Source organism: Sus scrofa, chromosome 17 (assembly GCF_054392235.1).
Source record: "Sus scrofa isolate SSC_HxYL_T2T_F1_AM1 chromosome 17, Sscrofa_HxYL_maternal_Yorkshire_Landrace_v2.0, whole genome shotgun sequence".
Lineage (NCBI taxonomy): Eukaryota > Metazoa > Chordata > Mammalia > Artiodactyla > Suidae > Sus > Sus scrofa.
In genome coordinates, this window is record NC_139399.1 from 65,483,893 (window position 1) to 65,501,535 (window position 17,643).

General features: G+C 51.8%; 1 protein-coding gene across 6 annotated transcripts; it reads left to right on the forward strand.

The window, feature by feature from the left end:
• The first annotated feature begins 421 nt into the window (after window positions 1-421).
• Window positions 422-17,141, forward strand: RAE1 (ribonucleic acid export 1). Of its 6 annotated transcripts, none has more exons than XR_014831689.1 (12): window positions 422-600; window positions 3,714-3,810; window positions 4,360-4,464; window positions 5,836-5,928; window positions 8,844-8,930; window positions 10,175-10,261; window positions 10,368-10,439; window positions 11,893-12,000; window positions 14,461-14,751; window positions 14,831-14,906; window positions 15,466-15,660; window positions 16,062-17,141. XR_014831689.1 is itself a non-coding variant. In XM_005673037.4 (12 exons), exons 2-12 carry the CDS (start codon window positions 3,721-3,723, stop codon window positions 16,146-16,148), a joined length of 1,107 nt encoding a protein of 368 aa, XP_005673094.1. In that variant the 5' UTR covers window positions 422-600; window positions 3,714-3,720; the 3' UTR covers window positions 16,149-17,141.
• The last annotated feature ends 502 nt before the right edge of the window (window positions 17,142-17,643 follow it).

Below are 17,643 nucleotides of genomic sequence, written 5' to 3' on the forward strand. Positions count from 1 at the left end.
TCTTCACTTGAACCTAATTAAGAATAGCCCTGGAAATTAAGCATCATTATCCCCATTTTACGGCTGAAACTGAGGTCCAAAGAGCCTGGACGGCTCAAGATACCCCAGCCGCAGTTATGGAGGCCAGAGTAGACCAAGCAGCGTCCCATCAGCCTCTGGAAGAATGACCGCAACCAGGATTCTGCTCCACTTGTAATTCACAAGAGAAAATTCTAACTACCCTTAACCAGCCCCGGCTGTGGATTGATCTGAGTGGTCGCTGGGCAACCGAGTTGGCTACACCAGCTTTGGACCAATCTGCAAACTGCTGGCACAGGGACTTCTTTTTGGCGTCATTAGCACTTCTGCGCATGTGTAATTACCTTGAGGGGGCGGAGCCTCCCCTTCCTTCCGGATGACACCGGAAGTGCCTCGTGGGCGCATGCGCAGCGGCCCCCACGGTAAATAGGGCAGTTTCTTAGGCCAGCGTGAGACCTCGAGGTCGGAAGATAACTGTCGCTGCCGCCTTGCCTTCGCCTCGTCCACGCCCGAGCCGGGTCACAGGCTCCTGAGCTCTTTCTGCTCCCCGTCGTCGGCTTCCCTCCGCGGCGCGACTCTCAGGTAGGCCCTGTGCTGCTTCCCCTCGTTCCCCGCCGCCATGGCGCGGTAGGCCGGCCCCCCGGCGGAGTGCGCCCCGCCACGGGGTGCTGGGGCACGAGCCGGGCTGTTAGCGGGTTTCATTAGTGGCCGCTGGGAGGGACGTCGGGGCTGGACGGGTCACCTCAAGTCTAAGCCTCTCGTTTTTTTTGTTTTGTTTTTTGTGGGTTTTTTTTGGGGGGGGGGAACTGAGGCTCCGGGAAGGGTCACAGAATTGACGGCAGCCCTTTCCGCCTTTGCTCTTCCTCGTTACTCGTCTGGCTTCTCATCCGACACAAGCCACCGCCTCGGAGATCTTCCCAGGTCCTGCTACACAAGGGCGTCCCTTTCTGGTCTCTGCCACGTCAACCCGCTTGATCTCCTTTGTTGCACTTACCACTGTGAAACTGTTTGTTTCTGTCTTCCTCCGCCAAGTGTGTGTTATATTCACGTGCACACACACTGCGCCCAGGCAGGTATCTGGGAAACGCCAGCCGCTTTGGGCCTGGTGTATATTGGGGAAGCATCCAGGCAGCTCTCTGGCGTTCTCCTCGGGAGGGGATTGGTTGAAACAAATTCCGGGTGGTAACCGGTACTACTGGGAAGAAGGCGGGGGTGTGTGGAGGGGTGGAGATCTTGCTTTGGGAAGAAGGCAGGCAAGCCTCGGAGGAGGTGACTTTGTTAAAAAAGATGCTTGTAGCAGCTTTATGGAAGCGGCGCAGACTGTAACCCATTTAAAGGGTACAGTTGGGTACACATCGCCGCGGTGCAGTTTTAGACTATTTCCATCACCCCAGAGAGCTCACAGGAGGCATTCGTTTGGATTGGGACCCTAAGATTCACACTGAGACAACTGGGGGTCTGGGAGAGGGCAGATCATCCCAGGCTGAAGGAGCAGCTCATAGGAATCCTCCCAGGCCGGAGGAGTTTGCTGTGTGCACAGGCAGGAAGCCGTCAGCGGGCGGGGCGGGGGCGTCGCACGGAGGGAGCGAGCAAGATCAGGCCAGTTGGAGGTAAACGCGTGTCTTCCGACCTTCTTGAGGGTAGCCTCTGGTCCATATAGGCTGATTAATGCTTAGTGACTGTTGCTCTTTTCCCCTCATTCACCCCTCATTGCAGAAATGCTCTCTCCCACCTTCTGGGTTGAGGAGAAGGGAGGAACAGAAGTTTCAAACACTGTATGTATGAGCTCACGTGGTTTTCATAGCTCCATGAAGTGGATATTAGGGTTTATTTTTAAAAATGAGAAAATCGAGGCTAAATAGTTTGCTCAAAGCCATGTGTTTTTTAGTTCCTTGGTGTTTGCAGAAGCCTTGTCATTCTTTTGTTTGCTGTTTCAGATCCATGTCTTAGGGTAGGAGGCAGAGGTGACCAGCAGCACCACATCCTTGTACAGAGTTGCTGAGATGCTAATGCATTCATAGACCTAGTGGGGCTACACCTGATTGTCTTTCATGGGGTGTAGCTTGGGAAACTCAAACACCTTCCCCACATCTGTCACAGTTTTCCCATTTGTGTGGTCTCAACAGATACCACTCCTGTCGTATGTCTCTCAGCTACTAGGCTCCTTTGGGGGAGGTTACAGACACGGTGTGAAAATTTGAGAACAATGACAGAATTGAAGTGTGGCCTCAGTGTATGTGAGTCATCAGAGTTCTATATAGTACATAGTCTTTCCAAGTTCCTGTCGTGGCTCAGCGGAAAAGAATCCAACTAGGAACCATGAGGTTGCGGGTTCAATCCCTGGCCCCACTCACTGGGTTAAGGATCGGCATTGCCGTGAGCTGTGGTGTAGGTTGCAGACATGGCTTGGATTTGACGTTGCTGTGGCTGTGGCATAGGCTGGCAGCTGTAGCTCTCATTGGACCTCCAGCCTGGGAACCTTCATATGCTGAGAATGCGGCCCTAACAAGAAAAAAAAAAAATAGTAAAATTAAAGAAGACATAGACTTTCTTCCTGGAAGGAAAAAAGGGAAAGCTGTTTATGACCCACTATGCACTAGACACTGCACTTGCTGTGTGTAATGTGATTTATCTTCAGAGCAACCCTGGAGAAGGTGTTAATATGCTCCGTGTTTGCAGAATAGGGGAAATGGGGCTTGATGAGACTAGGGTCCCAGCTGTGGTAAGTGGCAGAGGCATGATTCTACCCCTTCTAGACTGTGGTGCCCAGGAAAAAACTCCAAGTGGGGGGATTCTTGCAGGTCAGATGTCCAAGGCATAATGCCAAACCTTTCAGTGCCTAAGGAGGACAAAGTGGATTACTTTTAAAACCTTCTACACAATTGCTACCAGGACTGGTGGCTTTTCTAAGTAACTTCATGCAGAGACACTGACCTGAACCAGAGTGTGGAAGTTGGTGAGAAGCACGTGAACTGTCACAAGTGAGAACCGGGAAGAGTGGCGCCTTCTGCTGCTTTACTGTTATATCTGGGCGCTCAGCACGGTGTCTCTGACTAGATGGAATGAGTGGATTTATTTCACAGCTGGTGATCGAAAAATACTCTGCTGTGATGTATCAGCAGTGGTTAATTCATGATGACAGTTGTAAGAAGAAAGCTGGATGTGGGGTGTATGGAATCTTTGGAATTTTCTACCAAAAAACCCATTCTAAGTTTATTTTTTAAAGGGAGTCTACTTACTGCATATTTAGATCTCTTCAAAAACGAGAAGGCTGGGAGTTCCCGTCGTGGCGCAGTGGTTAACGAATCCGACTAGGAACCATGAGGTTGCGGGTTCGGTCCCTGCCCTTGCTCAGTGGGTTAACGATCCGGCGTTGCCGTGAGCTGTGGTGTAGGTTGCAGACGCGGCTCGGATCCCGAGTTGCTGTGGCTCTGGCGTAGGCTGGTGGCTACAGCTCCAATTGGACCCCTAGCCTGGGAACCTCCATATGCCGCGGGAGCGGCCCAAGAAATAGCAACAACAAAAGACAAAAAGACAAAAAAAAAAAAAAAAAAAAAAAACGAGAAGGCTGATATCAAGAAGACATTTATTTATTTACTTTTTATTCCCCTTTTATAACCTAATTATCTTTATATTGCTTCTCAATGATATTTATTACCTGAGAAAGAACCTTAACTTTTTCCATTATTTTTTAGGGCCAAAATGAGTCTGTTTGGAACAACCTCGGGTTTTGGAACCAGTGGGACTAGCATGTTTGGCAGCACAACCACAGATAATCACAACCCTATGAAGGTACCGCGTAAAGCTTCATGGGGCTTGCAGCACCTGTGCAGGCCAGGTTTCCCATGTCTGTGACAGCGGGAGAGCCCAGGTGGTTTGGGAACTTCCTTCAGGGTGAAAACTCTGGGAGTTTGTCTAGCCTGCCTTCTCAAATGCCAGAGCGCAGGCACTGTGTGTGCCCTGGACTAATGTCCTGTTTCCCCTGATAGCCCCGATCCCCGGAATCACTTGAGGTGCTCGTTAAAACTGCAGGTTCCCAGGACCCAGCCCACAACTGTTGCGTCAGGATTTCTTTGGAAGAGGGGTGGAGGAAGGGGCGCAGGTGTGAACTGGGGGGCTAGCCACAGGTGTGGGCCTGCCTTTGAGAGTGCTGCTTACGGTCCCAGCGGGGCCAGTATTTTCACTGGCTTATTTACACCCCCCCCCCTTTTTATTAACAAAGTAAGGATGGTCTCATTCAGTCAGTCCTTGAGCACCATTAGGTGTTTAGTGGGAAAGAAAGTAATTTTGAATTAAATTTTGGTGATGCGTATGTTTTAACATGGACTTCTTCCACCCCAGGATATTGAAGTAACATCCTCTCCTGACGATAGCATTGGTTGTCTATCTTTTAGCCCACCCACCTTGCCGGGGAACTTTCTCATTGCAGGATCGTGGGCTAACGATGTAAGTGCTCCTCAAGTGCATGTTCTGTCACTTTTCTTTGTTGGATGGCCAAGGTTTTTGCTTTTTGTCCCCCTTCCAAATGAATGAAGCAGAGTTACGGCTTATTCATGGCCTCTTTAAAGAAGTGAGTTTAGAGAGCGTGAACCTTTCCGTGTGGCAGACTTCACTTGTTGCACCAGTTTTTGTTAAGAAAGCAGGATCAGGAGCTCCCGTTGTGGCGCGGTGGTTAATGAATCCGACTGGGAACCATGAGGTTGCAGGTTCGGTCCCTGCCCTTGCTCAGTGGGTTAACGATCCGGCATTGCCGTGAGCTGTGGTGTAGGTTGCAGACGCGGCTCGGATCCCGAGTTGCTGTGGCTCTGGCGTAGGCTGGCAGCTACAGCTCCGATTGGACCCCTAGCCTGGGAACCTCCGTATGCCGCGGGAGCGGCCCAAAGAAATAGCAAAAAGACAAAAAAAAGCAGGATCACATGCAGCCTTCAAAAATTCCTACTCTAGTGCAGTATCATGAAGTGTATCCCCAAGTCAGGTGTCGCCTTCGTTGCGAGTAAGCGTCGTCCGTGCTGGTGTACTTAGATTTCCCTCCTGGGCATCCTGAAAATGTTCTTTAGCTACACCGCAAGTCTTGCACTGATGCTACACACTTACCAAAAAATGTATCATAACATACAAAAGCTCTGCTAGAAAAACAGGCAAAGGATGTTTAGAAGCACTTTGGAAAAACAGGCACGTGGCCTGTTGGAGTGAACGGGAACCCTTCGACCACCCTCAGACGAATGCATGGTGGCTTCGCCCCTCACCCAGATGAGGGACCTGGGCCAGTTATCTTCCCTGAGCCTCATGTGCTGCTTCAGGATGGCGATGGCAGTCAGTTCCCAGGGTTGAGCTGTTGCAGACATTAATGCACATCACGCACATCAAGTACATCACGGGAGGCGCTCATATCTCCGAAGCGGGATGGCTGAGGCACAGCACAAGCTTCAGGGTTTCTAATAACATCCTCCGGCAGAGCCGTACCAGTTTATCCCTCTACCAGCAGTACAAGTTTCAGCATGTCCTTGGTGGTGCCGAGTGTTACTCATTTTATTTGTGTTAATTTGATAGGGAAAGAGTGTCTATCATGTGGGATTTCTCTTGTGGCACAGCAGGTTAAGGATCCAGCATTGTCACTGCAGCAGCTCAGGTTACTGTGGTGGCACAGGTTCGATCCCTGACCCTAGAACTTCTGTATGCCACCATTGCAGCCCCCCCCCCACAAAAGCATCTGTTGTGTGAATTTGCATTTATGTGGTTATGGTTGGGAGCGCGGGGGTAAAGCATGTAATAGATCATTACTTGCTGCATTTGCATTCGTTTGTTTTATGACTGTAGGTTCGCTGCTGGGAAGTTCAGGATAGTGGACAGACTATTCCAAAAGCTCAGCAGATGCACACTGGGCCCGTGCTTGATGTCTGCTGGAGTGATGTAAGTTTCATTCCGTTTTTCCTGTTTTCCTCGACAGAAAGTACAGCGTAATTTAGAATATGTGTGTGTGTGTGTGTGTGTGTGTGTGTGTGTGTGTGTTATAACCTGAAACACAAATTGCGCATTGTAGGAATGCTGTTTTCTGAATGTAAATGTAATCATTTTTTTGATATAATGTAGTCAGTTGACTTTAGTCATGTTAGCTTTAGTTAGTTAATCGCTCTGAAAGCTTTTCTTGCACTAAAAAACCCATTAGGTCATTGACACATTTTCCTTGAGCAATTCCTGAGACAATTTTTTGAAGCATTTCCTATCTCTAGGTGTGCCCTGAGATTGTGTTGTTTTAAAGTAGGAATTTGGAGTTCCTGTCTTGGCTCAGCAGTTAACAAACCCAACTAGTATCCATGAGGACACGAGTTTGATCCTTGGCCTTGTTCATTGGGTTAAGGATCCGGCATTGCTGTGAGCTATGGTGTAAGTCGCAGACATGGCTCGGGTCTGATGTTGCCTTTGCTCTGGCAGTGGTGTAGGCCAGCAGCTGTAGTTCCGATTGGACCCCTAGCCTGGGAACCTCCATGTGCAGTGGGTGTGGCCCCCAAAAAAAAAAGGAACGAAACCCATCAGGGGTGGTTAGGTATTTGTGATTTATTTTTCCTGACTTTCTTTACTGATCAGGTAACAGATGAGAGTTGTAAGTTTCGTATAAAGTATGATAAGCAGTAGAGTTAACTGACTCAGGAGTTGTGTTGCTCAAATCTTCTCGAGCTGGTTGTTGCCATTTACGAGAATGTGTGCATCCTCCCTCCGTCTCCAGCAGAGTTGTGCGCCATCTGGTGGAGGAATCGAAAACATAGGTGTGCTCCTCTAACTCTGAGCTAAGCTCTGAGAGGCAGGATGCCCTGGTGCTGGGTGGTGGGAGCCCAGAAAGCAGCTGTAAATTTTGGGGGTGCTGTGAATGCCTCACAGCAAGAATTGAGCTGAATCTTAAGAGTAAACCGTCTGCTTGCAGCTTTATGGGCATCACCTCATCCAGTCCAGACCTAGATTCAAATTTTGGCTCTGTCTTCTCTTAAGATTAAGTTAAACTTAATCTCTTTAAACGTGTTTCCTCACTTATAAGATGAAACGAATATTTACGACAGGGAATAACGTTATTTAATTCAAGTAATTGCCATGCAACTGTTCATGCAGGCACTTGGGAAATAGTGCAAGTCGAGGCAGGTAAGGTCGGAAACTCCTGTGCCCGTGGAACTCGTGCTCTCTTAGGGCAGACCTAGAGGAGCAGGAAGGGTTTCAGATCCTAGACGGTGGCGGCTGGATTCGTCACGTAAAGCGACTAGCATGGCCTCTGTGGGAACGGGTTCAGAGATGTGCTTGAGGGAACCTAGTGACCAAAAGGCTGAGCCCAAAGCGGGACCTTCTTGGCTCCAGGGCCCATGCCCTTGACGGCCTCCCTTTTGGGGCTGACAGGAAGGAAGAGAGCTGGCCTGGGAGCGGCGAAGGGCATGCTGGGGAGGAAGGCAGGTCTAAAATGCACGAAGAACCAGACCGACCCTTGAGGCATCAACTGCAAACTCGGTGAGAGCAATTGAGGACGAGGCTCGCGCCGTGTGGCCACGGCGGGTGGACCTCAGAGGAGCCAGTTGAGAGCACGCCAGAGTCTCACTCCTCTGCTCCAGCCTTTTGATGGATCGGCCTCCGCGTGGATGTGTCCGCTGGGGTCTGGCATCCTGCAGCCGGTAGGATGGGCTTGTTACGAGACGGAGAGGCCAGCGGCTCACTCAGCCTGAGGGCCTGCTCCCTATGTCAGCATCGTTGCGAGGGTTTGTGGAGTTATCCCTACAGTTCATTAGTGCAGTAGAAGCTTTTCTCTCTCCTTTCCAATGGAGAGCTAGTGACTCAAAGGAGAAGACGTTTTTGCTCAGGGAGGAGAGCGGAACCAGAAACTAGCAGGGTAGCTGTGGGGTCAGCGAACTATGGCCCACGGACCACATCTGGCCCGCTGCCTGTTTTGTAAGTGATGTTTTCTTGAAACACACATTCATTTACGTAATGTGTATGGCTTTCGGGTACAGCAGCCCAGTTAAAAGAGGTGCAACAGAGACCTTTTGACCCGCAAAGACCGAAATATTTACTGTATGGCCCTGTAAGAAGGAAATTTGTTGACGACTAGTCTAGATTTCCAACTCGGTACCGTTTTTTCTTTTTAAATTACCTTGTGCTTCAAAACCGACTGGCCTACTTTATGAGTTCCGTTTGTGAATATTTTAAAAACCATTACACAGTGACCAGTAGTTTTTGAAGCTAACATTGGACCACTGATTGTTGTAAATTGGTGTAGTTTTATTGCATTTGCTGTAGATGCTATTAGATATTGAGCTGAACAGAAGCAACGGTCGTACGCATGTATAGAGGGGGAGTGGGGGGAGAGGGAGAGGCGTGAACGTGCAGAATATCTGCGTTGGCAAATCTGCATGGGAGGTTTGTGAGGATTTGTTGTATTATTCTTGCAACTATTGTGAAGGCTTGAAATTGAAGAAAAGAAGAATAAGAAGTTAAGTGGCTCCTGGAAGATAGTACACTTTAATCCATGATACACAGGGGCTAGTCCCAGAGGACATGCCAGTGGCCTGGCTGCCTCTGAGACGGTCAGGGGCAGGAGAAAGCCTTCAGTTTTGCTGTGAAACTCTAAATGCCTTTTAATTGTTTAAATCCTATTTACCTGTCTCTTGGGGGAAAAAATTTAATGATTAGAGCTAAAAATGTGTTTTGTATATGACAGGGTAGTTTGCAATACACTGGCCCCCAAGTAGTTGGAAAAATGCGATCTGCCTCCGTATGTTCAACCTAATATCTAAATGTACAAGTAGAGGCTTTATTTTTCTTAGGATGCTGGATTTTTTGTTTTATTTTAGGATGGGAGCAAAGTATTTACAGCATCATGTGATAAAACTGCCAAAATGTGGGACCTCAACAGTAACCAGGCGATACAGATTGCACAGGTAATAAAAACACCCTCTGCGTGGAGTTCCCGTCGTGGCACAGTGGTTAACGAATCTGACTAGGAACCTTGAGGTTGCGGGTTTGATCCCTGGCCTCGCTCAGTGGGTTAAGGATCCAGTGTTGCCGTGAGCTGTGGTGTAGGTCGTAGACGCGGCTCGGATCCCGTGTTGCTGTGGCTGTGGTGTAGGTGGCGGCTACAGCTCCCATTGGACCCCTAGCCTGGAAACCTCCATATGCCGCCGGATCGGCCCTAGAAAAGACAAAAACAAAATAAAACAAAACAAAAAAAAAACCACACCCTCTGCAGAAAGGCTGGGCAGGACGGGGCCCAGGGTTGCAGTGATTGTTTAATTATAGTAATTCTCTGTTATAGGGAAAATGCAGTTGGACTATACCAAATCAGACCTAAAGATGCCAAAAACCTCTTTAGCACAAAAAACGACACCGGTCATAACCATTCTCTTTCTTACTGGTATTTCACAAAGTGTTCTGTCGCGGGTCCTCCGCATCCGTGTAGGTGAGGGTGGCATCAGAGGAGCTGGTGACGTTAACGTCTGGAAAAGAAGGTATTACAGCTGCTCCCCAGTGTCACATGTTTGACATTCCAGCCCCTGGGTGTGGCTTTGCTCGTGCCACCATCCTTTGGCCACTTGTTCATGGGACAAGCGCCAGGCACTGACCTTAGGAGTAGAGACACAGCAGTGAGTAGGAGGGACGCGTCCACGTGCCCTGGAGCTTTCGCAGTCCTTGGTGTCTCGTGCGAAGACTGCTGAGAAAAGCAGGAGTGACAAAGATGAGAGCACCTGGGACCGGGGGTCTGGCCTGGTGAGCAACAGCCTCCGTACACTGAGACGTTTGCAGGAAGGTTGCGTAGCCTGAGCTCGCAGTGCCCTGTGCCACAAGCGTCTCCTGATCTCCTGATTCGTGTCATCTAAGCAATACAGTTGTGGCGGGGTTCCCGACGAGTCACTTCTGAGTATCCCCACCTAAGGAAGGGCTTACGTTCACAAACTAGTTCATTATGGTTAAAAGCAAATCAGATTTTGTTAGAATAGGAGGTAGACACGTGCTCTCCGTGTTGCATTGAATGTCTTGGTTCTCAGGCCGGGCGGAACAGTCTTTGGTTGTTGTTTGGTATGACCACAGTATTTAAGGTTTCTTCGCTTTAACTTTCCAGGACCGAAGCTGTGTAGCATATTATTACATTTATCTTGATCGGTTTTGGTTTTTGTCTTGTTGAAAGCATGATGCTCCTGTTAAAACCATACATTGGATCAAAGCACCAAACTACAGCTGTGTGATGACGGGGAGCTGGGATAAGACGTTGAAGGTATGAGATACGGCTGAGGGGCGCATGGCCTGAGCAAGATGGACGCGTCTTCTGAGCTCTGGATGGTCACTTACGGGCTTGTTTTGTTTTTGTTTTGGTCTTTTAGTTTTGGGATACACGGTCATCAAATCCTATGATGGTTTTGCAGCTCCCTGAAAGGTGTTACTGTGCTGACGTGGTAAGGAATTTCTAACTTCATATGTGTGTCCTAAAAAAAAGGCACTTCTGTAGTTCCTGTCGTGGCGCAGTGGTTAACGACTCCGACCAGGAACCATGAGGTTGCGGTTCAATCCCTGGCCTTGCTCAGTGGGTTAAGGATCCAGCATTGCCGTGAGCTGTGGTGTGGGTCGCAGACACAGCTCGGATCCCAAGTTGCTGTGGCTCTGGCGTAGGCCGGTGGCTACAGCTCCTATTAGACCCCTAGCCTGGGAACCTCCATATGCTGCAGGAGCGGCCCAAGAAAAGGCACAAAGACAAAAAAATTTTTAAAAAAGGCACTTCTTACCTTTCGGTGTCTTGCAATTCGTGGGTAATCTCAAGACCCCTCGAGCTTTAATGATAGATGTGGGATGTAGTGTGGACTGCCTCAGTCATCTTAAATCTGTAGGGTTTTGTGCTGCATTTGTTGCAGAATTACTAAAACCAGGTGTCACATTTTTTAGTCACTTGTGTGGATGTACACAGCCACATGCGAAGTGTGGGAAACTGGCAGTGACCTTGCAGTGTGGTACCAGGTCCTTGGTGACTGGCTCTGAGAGGGATAGAAACTGAAGCGCTTTCTTGGAGTTCCCACTGTGGCTCAGCCCCGGGTTAGGAACCTGACCTAGTATGCATGAGGATGTGGGTTCCATCCCTGGCCTTGCTCAGTGGGTTAAGGACCCGGCGTTGCCATGAGCAGTGGTGTGGGTCACAGACGCGGCTCGGATCTGGTGTTGCCAGGGCTGAGGCATGGGCCGGCGGCTACGGCTCCAATTCGACCCCCAGCTTGGGAATTTTATGTGCCTCAGGTGCGGCCCTAAAAAGACCCCCAAAAAGAGAACTTTCTCTTTTGGTTTAGCAGCGAGTCTTCAAGTTTTGTACCAACTTCCCCAGTAGTTTTCCTTTTAGGAGTGTCTTAGGAGAAAAGTAAGGATGCAGGTGTTCCTTGTCTTCATGACCTAGTGAAACGTTGGCAGTGGCCCCGGGGCCAGCCAGCCATCCTTTGAGGGGATGGTAGGGCCGTCGATGGGGTTCCTGGGGAAATGCACGGGGCTGTACTTGAGAACAGGCTTTGAGTAAAGGATGCAAATTATACGGAAACAAACGTGTAGACACGTGCATGATGTTCAGAAAAGACAGGAGGAAACACACTGTGACGTTAGCGTTTGAAGGGCGGTAGAGGTGACTGAATTCTCTGTTCCTCCGTACATTTTCTAAATAGTTGTGTATTCTATAGTTTAAAAGACGAGTCTCTGAAAAAGATACCAGTGTTCAACTTTCAAATAGGATTTCTCTAGGTTTTCTTGAAATGTGTTAATATCATTGGATTGTTAAACTAAAAAAATTCACTTACATTTGCAACTCTCAAAAAATTCTTTGCTGTCAAAAGCACACCCCACTTTCAGTGTGTCCCTGCTTCCTGCTTTTCTCAGATATACCCTATGGCCGTGGTGGCAACTGCAGAGAGGGGCCTGATTGTCTATCAGCTGGAGAATCAGCCCTCTGAATTCAGGAGGATAGAATCGCCGCTGAAACACCAGGTGAGTCACAAGTCAAATCGGGAAGCTGGTATCTGGCACCTGTCTGGGCAGCTTGTGCCACGTACGGAGATGGCTGTACTTTGAGACCTTCAGAAGGGGGACGTTTTGGATATGAGCACAAATATTGAGTGAGTCAGTCCCATCCTCTCCAAAGGCCCCCTGGGGCCCCCCTGGGTAGCTGGCTGCTGCTCAGTGGACGCACGTCCAGTGGCTCGGGTCCGCCGAAAACCCACAGCTTCGTCTCCAGCTCCGTCTTCCTTGCCGAGGTTCCTGGCCCTTCTCTCTCTTCAGATCCTTTAGCCTTTGTCTCGGCAGATCACGCCGGCCTCTGCTTCAGGGCGGTTGTGAACACCCCCATCTTCCTGCTGCTGAATTAGACCTCCACGCCCCTGCATCTTCCCCGCCTTCCCCACCTGCTTGGTGGGGTCCACGCTCTCCAAAGGCCAGCCTGCCCTGCGGCCACCTCCCTCCCGCCTCTCGCCCGCCCCCGTACCGCTCCTTTGGCGCTGGACCACGCTCAGTCTAAGCCTGGAAAACACACCTCTTTTGACCCCCGCAGCCTCTGCCCCCTCGGTCCCTTTTTCCCTTTGAAGCCAAGTGTCTTATGTGAGCCTTCGTGGTCCCCTTTCCACCCACTCATTTCTCACCCTGCTCCTTTGAGACTTCTGCCTGCATTGCTGCACTGAAGCTGTTTTTGGCGCTGCCACTGGTGGCTTACTAATCGGGAACTCCAGTGGGCACCGGGCCGCCATCACGGCGCCACGGCAGCAGCATTCCCTGCTCTTCTTAGTCCATGTTCTCACCCGACCTGGGTTCTGTGACGCCCCCTCACCACTGCCTCTCGGTCACTGCTTTGCTGTCCTCGCCACACATTGAGGTTCCCCAGGCGTCTGCCCTTGGCTCCCGCCTTCCCCACGTGCCGCCCCCTGCCGTGGCCTTGGCGCACCTCGTGGGCTGGAGGCAGGGACCCCACGGACCTCGCCTCTGTCCTCCTGGCAAGGATGCCCACTGTCTGACCAGCTCCCTTCCTTGGCTCCCTGTCCAAGCCCAGCAGCAGCCCACGCCAGCCCCAGGGCTGCTTTTGGTAGCTCCCCGCGCGGTCTGTGCAGGTGTACGGATGTATGTCTCACACACACACACACATATGTGTTTCACTTGTCTTATTTGCTGACTAGGCCGTAGAGGCAGGGCAGCCCCTGGAGCCAGGCCTGACGTGGGAGGCATTCTGTAACGTTTGCTGAGAGAACAAACGACCCCCCCGCCTCTTGTGCTGTCCCCGTGCGCCCGCGCCTCACTGATGGCCCTCCACCCCGGTTGTCTACGCAGGGGTCTTGGGTCCTCAACCCACGCTTGTGCTCTGCTCCGCTCCCAGTCACTGGCCGCCAGACTCACTGCTGCCCCGCACGTGGTTTTGAATCTGCTCGTTTCCCTCCTCCCCACCTTCCTCGTGGAACACATGGCTTCCGATGATGCCGGGAGTGCGGGTCTGTGCCCGCCTTCATCTGTCCCCCCCAGCACACGTGCCCCACCGTACCTGCCTGAGGCCCCGCACTGGACTGCTCGCCTCCCTCGGTCAGGCCCCAGACTTCGGGACGGGACCGGGTCTCATCTGGCTTTACCTCCTGTCTGGGTGGCCACAGCCTTTGTGTAGGGCTCTGTGCCCGGTGCCCCCTGTCTTGGGTATTTCCTGGACTGTGTGCTGAGCCCAGCGGGGGGGTGGACAGCTTGACCAGCCGTCGGCCCTCCCGTCGCTTACAAACGTGTCTCTTCATTAATTGTTCTTCCGTTTATGAAAGTAACAGGTGTTTTTCATTGTTGTTTTTCTGTTCCGTAAGTGGCACAGAAATTGAGGTACTTGTGCTTTCCCTTCACTCAGGGAATGTGCCTGCCCTGCAGGTGTCACAGTGACAGGCGCCCTTTCCCCCCAGCGTGTGCTGTTGCCCCAGGCCTGACCCCGCCCCAGTGCCACTCAGCTCAGATGCTGTACTGTCCAGGGTGGCCGGTCCCTTGGTTTGGCCGGGCTGTCACCACCGGAAGGAGGAAGTGAGGACCGCGGGGGCTCCAGCCCTTGCTCCCCTGCCCCAGGCTGGGCTGCCAGCTCTGCGGTGGGATCTTCTCTCCCAGAGTGCAGGAGACCCTCCTGGGCCCCTCAGACTCGGGGTTGGATCAGGTGCGGTGTCTGGCATAGCACATTAACCTTTAGACGGTTCTGGCTGCACCCACTGTACCCGGGACCCTCGTTCCCCTGGGCTCGTCGGGCACACGCTACGTCCCTTCTCCAGCTGGGGACGCAGAAGCTCGGGGATGGTGGGTGACTTGCCGGAAGGCGCCTGCTGGGTCAGCGGTGGCCTGCGAATCTGAGCGGCAGCATCCTCCCACCCCAGCAGGGGGCCGGGGGCCGGTGTCCTGCTGCAGTGACCGCCCCTAGATGGGAGCACGTGCTCCTCCGTCTGTTGACAGAATCACGTGGCTGAATAAAAAGAGAGTCGTGCTGACGGGAGGAACAGAAAACCCTTCTTCACCCCGTTTGAGAAATGGCCCCGGTTCTTTGAAAACCTCCAAGGGTAAAGGCGTCTCCCTTCACCTTAGCTGTGGAGTCCTGCGCTTTTCGTCGTGGTGATGTCTTTTTCCCCCCAAACTGTAGCATCGGTGTGTGGCCATTTTTAAAGACAAACAGAACAAGCCGACCGGTTTCGCCCTGGGGAGCATCGAGGGGAGAGTCGCCATTCACTACATCAACCCTCCGAACCCGTAAGTGAGGCCCCAGCCGCCGACATTCTCGCTTGAGATGCTCATTGAAGGAAGACTAAGCCGGGCCTTTGTTTTTCAGCGCCAAAGATAACTTCACCTTCAAGTGTCATCGCTCTAACGGGACCAACACGTCCGCTCCGCAGGACATCTACGCGGTATGTTTTCAGAAACTTGGGCCCTGAGAATGTGTCTAGAAACCAGACCTGGAAGTGGGTGGCTGAGTCATTCGGGGATCACAGAAGCTCGCCGGCAGTGTGTGTGCTCGTGTGCGCACATCAGCAGCGGAGGCAGGGGATCAGGTTGCTGTTTGCATGAACACGGTGACTGTTTTTGTTCTCTCTCCGCCGCGAATGCGAGCTTGGGCGATGGGGCGCGCCCCCACCCTGTGGGCGCCGGTAGATCGTTGATGCCCTCAGCTAAAACCCAGACGTGGCTGTTTGCTAGAAAAGAAAGAGGCGTTTTCCTGAGGTTCGCTCCTTGGTGGCACGAGCTGCAGGCTTGGTAACTTCTGCTGACTTGTGTATTTACCAAAAGATCCAGTCTGGGCTGCCAGTCTGTTCCGAAAGCGTGGCCAGTTCTCCTGGGACAAGCGGCGGCCAGCCCAGTGAGATGACCGCTCGTTTCATTTCCTGACTCAGCCGGGAAGTGTGCGTCGGGAAAAGCTGCTCTCTTCTCCTTCCCCTGCCTCTCGTTGTAAGTCTCGATCCCTTGTAGGTAAACGGGATCGCATTCCATCCTGTTCACGGCACCCTTGCAACCGTGGGGTCTGATGGTAGATTCAGCTTCTGGGACAAAGATGCCAGAACAAAACTCAAAACTTCGGAGCAGTTAGACCAGCCAATATCGGCTTGCTGCTTCAATCACAACGGAAACATATTTGCCTACGCTTCCAGCTACGACTGGTCAAAGGTGAGCATTCCAGGCCCTCGTGGGCACCCTCAGCAGCAGAGCCAGGCTCTGGAGTTGGAAGGCCTGGCGTCGCAGGCTGAGCATTTGCGCGGGGAAATGGCAGGGCCTCCCTCTCAGCCTTTGCCTCAAACGTGCCTGTCAAGTGCTTGGTCAGCGATGCCCGCGGACATTGGGAGAGAGTGGGAGGGCAGTGCCGTGCCCGGCTGGAGGGTGGCAGCGCACGCCATGGAGCTTTGGGGCGTGGCGCCAGGCTGGAGGGTGGCAGTGCCAGGTGATGGAGCTTTCCGGCCCTGTGCCAGGCTGGAGGGTGGCAGCGCCAGGTCATGGAGCTCTTGCCAGAGGCATTGGCTTTTTGTTTACCGTTTGATCGATTTTTAAGATCCGTGTTTTTTTCCCTGTAGGGACATGAATTTTATAATCCCCAGAAGAAAAATTACATTTTCCTGCGTAACGCAGCTGAGGAGCTAAAACCCCGGAATAAGAAATAGTGGCTGGAGCCCTGTGGGTCGTCCAGAGTGTTCTCTCCACTCTGCTTCGTCTGTGTGTGAACTTGGGTCCCAGCTTCGGTGGGTTGTCAGCCATGGATGTGGATTTCAACCCCTGGAGGAAACAGTGTCGTCGTCCAGCAGTCAGGAGCCCAGCAGCTGCAGGGACTGCCCGTCTCCACTGCCGGCTGCAGCGTCCTCTGTCGCTGGAAGGGACAGATTATCACGGAAGTTCTTAGGTTCATGTGGGCAGCCGCCAGGGATTTTGTGGTCTTCGCTCAGCAGTGTGTGTGTTGGGGAACACTGGGCAGCGTCCTGAGAGCCTGTACTGTATTTTATAATAAAGTATTTTGAAGATCACCTAAGCTCCCTTTGTGCGTCTCCTCTGCTCCGCCCCCCCCCCCAAGCTCTGAGTGGCGGTCCTGCTCCGTGTCATCTTGGGCTTTGACTGGTGGTTGCAGAGGCCCTTTGCACGTACAGGGGTCTTTCCCCCCACCCCCGCTCCGGCCGGGAGAGCGGGGTCCCCGGCTGGGCCGCGGCCCTGGAGCAGTGGGGGGCAGAGTTTGAGCGTGTCTTGCCTTTGCTCTCTGCGTTCCCGTTTTTGATCTCCCCATCTGTTCAGCTCTGCTGGGCGGATGTCCTGGTGGCCAGAACAGAGTGTCCCTGCTCTGAGGGACAGGCCTCTGGGAGCAAAGCCCGGTGAGGGACACTCATGTGGCCTTCAGGTTAGAACCCCAAGTAGAAGCCCTTTCCTCCCACCCCGCCCCCCACCATAGTTCAGGGGTGTAGCTTTGTGATTTTGTGGAATTCAGAATTTCTGAGGAGTGTCCATAATGACAATCTTTTGTCTTTGACCCTGTGGTTCCAAATGCTTCTTCTGCGTGACTCTTTGGGGCTGATATGTAAGCTGACTTGCCGAGTGTGGCAATCTGGTGTTGATAGAGCTGTAAGATGTTTCCCTACTCATAAAAGACAAAATAAAGTTTTCTACTGCAAGAGATTGCCTGCACTCAGTGGTTTAAATTCTTTGGTAGTCAGATCACAGATGAATTCAAACCATCATAACTCTTAGTGTGAAAAGTTTTGCTTTTTTTTTTGTTTTGGGGGTGGGGGAGTTTGAGAGCGAAAAGGACAGGTGTACTAGAAAAAGTCTTCGTTTTCAAGTTAACTGTCATACAGCTCTTTTCCTTCCCTTTCTGAATCAGCCCTGCAGCCCGTGGCCTGTGTGTGCGAGCAGATAAAGCAGGCAGGAGGGGCTGCTGTGAGGACAGAGCCAAGCCCGTCATCTCAGGAGGGAGGAAGAGCTGTACCACTTGGAGTGTAGCTGCAGGTCCATTCTTTTTTCCAAGGCGTGACCGGCTCTGCTTGAACATGACCACAAAGGAGTGAATCTTAAGTCATGAGCCAGTCAGAGCGTCTCCTTCTCCAAGACTGGCTTTGTCCCATCACCGAGGGGAGAGTTTTTTCTCATGGGCACATTTAAGACATTTGCTTAAGG

Coding starts and splice junctions, on each gene's coding strand:
- RAE1 (XM_005673037.4), top strand. CDS start 3,721: ATGAGTCTGTTTGGAACAACCTCGGGTTTTGGAACCAGTGGGACTAGC. Junction 4,465..5,835: donor CAGGATCGTGGGCTAACGAT/GTAAGTGCTCCT, acceptor TTATGACTGTAG/GTTCGCTGCTGGGAAGTTCA. Junction 14,752..14,830: donor TACATCAACCCTCCGAACCC/GTAAGTGAGGCC, acceptor TTTGTTTTTCAG/CGCCAAAGATAACTTCACCT.